This window comes from Lactuca sativa, chromosome 4 (genome assembly GCF_002870075.4).
Source record: "Lactuca sativa cultivar Salinas chromosome 4, Lsat_Salinas_v11, whole genome shotgun sequence".
Taxonomy (NCBI): domain Eukaryota; kingdom Viridiplantae; phylum Streptophyta; class Magnoliopsida; order Asterales; family Asteraceae; genus Lactuca; species Lactuca sativa.
The window spans coordinates 254500721-254506860 of NC_056626.2; the positions used below are offsets into that span (position 1 = coordinate 254500721).

The 6140-nt window shown below is 37.5% G+C and overlaps 2 protein-coding genes across 2 annotated transcripts; one reads left to right on the top strand and one right to left on the bottom strand.

Annotated features, from left to right (window-relative positions):
• Positions 1-790: 790 nt before the first annotated feature.
• LOC111884841 (uncharacterized) lies at positions 791-3355 on the top strand. Its single transcript, XM_052771116.1, has 4 exons — positions 791-868; positions 947-959; positions 2196-2247; positions 2512-3355. Exons 1-4 carry the CDS (start codon positions 791-793, stop codon positions 3353-3355), a joined length of 987 nt encoding a protein of 328 aa, XP_052627076.1.
• A 488-nt stretch (positions 3356-3843) lies between these two features.
• On the bottom strand, positions 3844-5871 carry LOC111884840 (F-box protein At1g47056). The gene has a single exon (XM_023881140.3). It carries the CDS (start codon positions 5582-5584, stop codon positions 3983-3985), a length of 1602 nt encoding a protein of 533 aa, XP_023736908.1. The 5' UTR covers positions 5585-5871; the 3' UTR covers positions 3844-3982.
• Positions 5872-6140: the final 269 nt, after the last annotated feature.

Genomic DNA, 6140 nt, shown 5'->3' on the forward strand with positions numbered 1-6140 from the left:
TGATTTTGATATACTATATTATTTCCTACTTATTATATACTATAATAGATTTGTTACATAAGCTTCCTTATGTGTTTATCCTTCTTAGTATAGGAAATGGAATATGTATTAGAAATTGACAAAAATATAGTATAAGATTTAGTTATTTTGTATATTAGGAAATTATGAAAATTGATTTTTGGTGGGTCATTCACATGTTGCAAAATACTACTGTGTCACTAAAAATGGTTAAAAGATTCATATCTTACAACTTCTTTATGTTTAATTCTTTTTGTCACTGTAACAGAATGTTCAAGACCCTAGGCTTCTAACAAAGGGTAAAAGAAGTTGATCCCATCACCATCAACAGTAAAGTCACTGGATTTTTTATAAAAATCTTAAATTGTAAGATTTACGTTAATCCTTTGAATTTTTTTATAAAGGGGCATAATAAAACTTCTGCACATGTGGTATTAGGAGGTTAGAAGATGATTTTCATTTTTCCCAAAAAGAACATTTTATGTTTATAAGCAAACTTTTTTAAGCAGGTGCAGTTATGGTTCCACTTGGTGGCTTATTGGTTGCATGCCATAAGTGAATGTTCATATTATATTTTCATGTGGAATGGTAAAGTATTGAAACTTTTTTTTTATTAAGCCATGTGAACATTTTGAAGAACAATCATTTTTTTGTTATTTTTTTTCATTCGTCTGTTATTTGGCTAAATGTTTGAGAGGGAATAAGTTGATTTAAGTTGATGCATAACAGATTTACATTGAGTTTTTTGGGGAAACACTAAAATGAGGTATCCATGACATGTCGAATGAAACAACCGATAATTGTTCTGCTAATTTTTGTTTCTGGGAAGTTTGTTCTTACAGGAACTAAGGTGTGATAATTTACGTAACCTTTTTGAATGTTTGATTCTATAAGTTCACTTTAATCTTTTCTTATTTTGCCCTTTCAGGTTAGAGATGAAAGTTATACTACATTTGAGAACATATATATTTCTCATGTCTGAAATGAAGGCTAAAGACATCACATACTAGATTTTCAGCTTTTGGATTTGCAATTTATTGTTGGCATCTTTGTTTCACCTAATAAAATCTTTCCGTTTTGTTCATTTTTTTTACGTAGCTTTGCGATTCTTCCCTAGTTTAATCTAATGATTATCTATTTAAATGCTTAAATAAGTTCTTTTATTATTATTATTATTATTATTATTATTATTATTATTATTATTATTATTATTATTATTATTATTAATGGTATGCAGGCCTGTTCCAGAGGGTGGACAATAGGAGCGACCGTCCGGGACCTATTGTTTATAGGGGCCCAAAATTTTTATGTATTTTATATATATAATGTTACATTTAGAAGCTAGTACAACTAAATTTCTTTCAATTATTAAGTTATTATAAAAAAATTGATGAAATATGTGTATTTTAAGGGCCCTTTTGTTCCTTTTCGTCACGGACCCAAAATATGTTTGGAACGACCCTGATGATATGTTTACGATGGATATCATCTTAAAAAAAAGAAGCAATACCTAATACTACTAGAATAGAACTAGACAAGAAGCTTTTTGGTAAATGCTTATATAAGTAATCCCAACCCTAACACTAGTTAAATATGATTGTTAGTAGTTAGTAAAAAGATATCCCGGACTATTCACGTATTCTTATGTATGAATATGAATTCTCTTTTTCCTCAACCAGCCTCCCACCGCTTAAATTCTTGATGCGTGTAAGCAAATGAGATAAGAGTTTTGAACTTTCCAATTTCTCATCTAGACCATCAAGCTCTCAAACTTTTCTTTTTGGCACAAAACTCTTCATACTTCAATTTATTACTTCAATGTTAACATGTATCTCTTATTTTGAGATACCAAATACTTTTTTCAGTATTTTCTTACGAATTACAGTTTTCTCCAAATGAACAAATACCGTCAAAATACATATTTTATCAAATATTTCTTTCTACTAATTTCATAAATAACACCTCAAGAATATCAGTAATTTTTGACAGATTCACAAATCTCCTTGCAACATCTTCAACATCCACAAAATTGATGTAAACTACAATGTTTCTTTAGATTGCATTTAAACAAAACTTTAGAACTTGTATAATATTTGATGTTCATTAGACTAACAGTAGAAAAAAAAAAAAAAATCCAAAAAGATCTTTTTCTTGCTCATTTATTTGATGTTCATTAGGCTTAAAAAGCTTGCGTGGTGTTGTGTCTCTCATTATAATTTATAAACACAGGTTAACGACTGAAAATATATTAATAATACTAAAGGGAGAAAACTTGCCAATGAGGTGAAAGTGCATGGACTATTTTTGTAACTTACACCGTACAAGTACCTACACCAACTTTGTCTCGAAGATCCCATTTACACATGCGAAGGGGCATAAAAGTCAAACGTAAGAACAAGTCAAACCGAGGAATAAAATTGTCGATAAGCATAACTGGACTTCAAGTTGATCGATTATTATATATTTCATCATTTCCTAATTATTGATTTATAGATCGGAAAACCCTCATCTCATAAAGTCAACTGCCACAAGAGACGATCAAGAAAACCATTTATATCAGCTTCTTCTTCGAATTAAACCCCACAAATCAACTCCGGCGATGGTTGGTGCACCCATTTCTTCCTCCTCCTCCTCTTCCACCGCCGCCGCCATGGACTCATCTAGATACGCTCCACCTGCACAGGCGTATGCAACACCTGGCGCCGCCCTTTCCACTGTCCAATCCTCCCATTACTCCGCCATGCCACAGCCAACAGCCACCCCTTACAACCCCATGCCAGCTTCCCCTTACGGCGGCATGCAACAACAAGCAGCCGCCCCTTACCCGGCTGTTCCGCCACCAGGTCCGGCAACCCACTACCCTAGTGCACCTCCGGCGAACTACACAAACGCACCATCTGTCTATCCTACGGCGCCTCCTGGTATGTCTGGATCTTCCTCTTTCCCATCTTACCCTCCGAATTCGAATCCTATGGCATCACTTTTACCATCTTACCCTCCAAATTCTGCTTACCCTCCTACCGGATCAAACAATTTTCCCGGAACATACCCTCCGACTTCCGGTAACTCAACTTATCCTCCTAATTCATCCCCTTTTCCAAATTACCAAAATGCCACCGCCACATATCCACCACAGACAACATACCCACCACCATCAACCGCCACGTATCCACCACAGACATCTGCATATCCACCACCACAAGCCGCCGCGTATCCACCACAGACGACATATCCAGCACCACAAGGCTACCCTCAACAGTCGGCACCACCAGCAAATTCAGGTGTCTGGCCACCACCTCCTTCCATCGGAGTGTATCCACCACCACCACAGTACTAAACTCTCATCGTGATAAATGCAAGAAAAAGCAGAGTACTTTTATTTATTTGTGCATTATAGCATCTCTATTTTCATTGCTTCGATTACATGAGCTTTATACTTATGAATAATTTATCCAATTATAACATTGTATTTTTCAATTACAACTTTGAAATAAATTGTTCAATATTTGGGTCAAATTATTATAACTGTGTAGATTTTTTTGACGTACAATGTTGTAATCGAAAGAAATGAAAGCTAAATGTTATAATAAACAAATCAATGAGAGTCTGTTGTTATTTCTTTGTATTCATCCACAATATCCTTTTTGGTGTCTGTATCATTGAACTTAATAAAGCACTGTTTAGAGGATAAACACCATCGATTTCCTTTTTTTTTTTTTTATGAAATCTTGTTTTCAATTTATTGATCTTAATTTCAAACCATGTATGAAAATCTTGTTTCCTCTCATATCCATCATGAAATTTTCAAACATTAGAATGCATAAATAAGTAAATAACAAGCTTCATAAAAACAAAAAAGCAATAAATGCAGACTGATTTTCGAATGCATAAGACTAAATGCACAAAACAAGCACACAATTAAAAAGTCAAACAAGAATTATAATGCAAACCAGAAAATTTCCACTCATTGACTCCGAGAGCCACCATTGAAACTTGACCACTTCCTCAAGGTTTTCCCAGCAATAAACCCTAATCTAGCTTTGAATGATGTTGATCTAGTAGTGGTATTGCTAGAACTGGCGCCACCACTTTCGCTGGTGGCAGGAGGGTTCTCCACCGCTCCATCACTGGCGGCATCCTGGCTTTCAACTTCGGTGGTGTCCAAATTGACAGCCAGTGACTCCCGACTAGCCCTCAACCACCCAGCACCATCACCGGTGACTCCACGGCACTTCTTTACCTTAACTTTTACCAAATTAGGGCAACCACCTGCAAGTGCTTCCATTCCATGATCAGAAACAGGGCAACTCTTGATGCAGAGCTTCTTCAAAGCTGTGCATTTCTCAGCTATGCAGGAAATCTCAGCATCCCCAATTGTTTCACTTCCACATAATGCTAATCGCTCTAACTTCTGGCAATTTGTAGCTAGGAGTTCTAGGCTTACACGAGTAGAATTAACACCGATAAGCACTAGCTCCTGAAGGTTAGGGCAGTGTTTGGAGACGCCGATCAACCCTTCATCGTTTATTCTGTTGGTTTTCCAGCCATCGATGTGAAGCTTCCTCAAAAGCTTACAGTTCTCAGCAACAGAAATTAACCCTAAATTTGAACAATCTGGTGTTTTCAAGATGTGCAATATTTGCAAGTTTTGACAACGGGAAAGGGCTGTGAGCCCAGCATCACTCACCTGTAGCCTTTCCAGATGGACTTCGATCAATCCCTCGACGTGATCAGTAACAAGCTCCAGTAGTTTATCCCAATCTCCGGAACACCTAAATAGCTTTAGTGTTGTGAGATTTTTCGCCCCCATTATCAGTGGTCCAAAACACTGTGCATTGTAGAGATCCTTCAAGCAGATGAGTTTAAGAGATGATGCGGATAAACCAGGTCCAATTGGTTCCGCTGCCGCTGCTGCTGCCGCTCCCGCTCCGTCACTGATGCCACGTAATCGCTTCACCGATAATTCTTCTAGAGCCGAGCAGTTATCGAGGATAGCGTTCATTCCTTTAGCACCGAAAGTGCAAGATCCACACGAAAGCCTCTTCAAACCTTTGCAGTTCTTCGCAAAACTGATCATCCCTAAGTCCGTTACTTGTCGACATGATCGGAGTTTGAGGCGCGTAAGGTTTTGGCAACGTTGAGAGATTAAAATTAGCCCTTCGTCGCCGATGCTCACGGATCTACGGTCACATTTGAGGGAGAGTTTCGTGACGGAGTCAAATCGAGAGAAGAGAGACGGAACGACGGAAATTAGTTCCGATTCAGCGTTGAGAGAGAGACGGTGACGACTCTGTCCCTCGATTTCAAGCCACCGCCGGCAAACGAGTGAACATTGCTTCCGATCGCCGGATCCGAGTAACTGGAAAATGCAAGCCAGACACGCGTCTGGAAGAATTGATATATCTCCGGAATCACATTCCTCCTCCTGAACCTTTTCCTCCGTTAAAAACGAACGAAGTTCCTTGGGATCTTTAGGCGCTATCGCCATCGATCTGCAACTGTGATCGACGACGTTATCTCTTCGGCGATTAGCAATTCCGGTTGTAATTGAGTGTGACTGGCCCATCCACGGCGGAGACGGCGTCTATGTCACGGCAATTGTCTCCGTCGGCGGCAGCAAATCACTGCTCACACTATTATTGTACATTTGAATTGGATGATGCTTTTTATCAAAAAGCGATGGAAAATGGACTTGAAAATGTGATTTAAACACGGATTTTAAAACCTTATTTTACTACTTCGGTTTACGTGGCAGATAACTATGACGACGTTTACTGTTGAGTGGTTAGGATGTATGATCGAGGAGGGAGCAAGATAAAACCTGTGAAGGCGACCGCATTGGAACATAGCTCAGCGTTTATGGGACCTTTGACTGCTCATATGGTCTTCAGGAGAGTGTCATGGTGTGACGGAACATAGTGGCATGGTGGAATGATTATGATTTTGAAAAAACATTAAAAAAAAAAAAAGAATGTGCATAAATTTGGCTTATTCTATAAGTTTTTTTAATGTCTTTTCAAAATCATACCAAGTTTGTTTATAAAAAAACTTATCATTATATAAAAATATTTTTAATACTTATAAAAATAAATAAATAATTAAATACTTTACCTTTATATCTT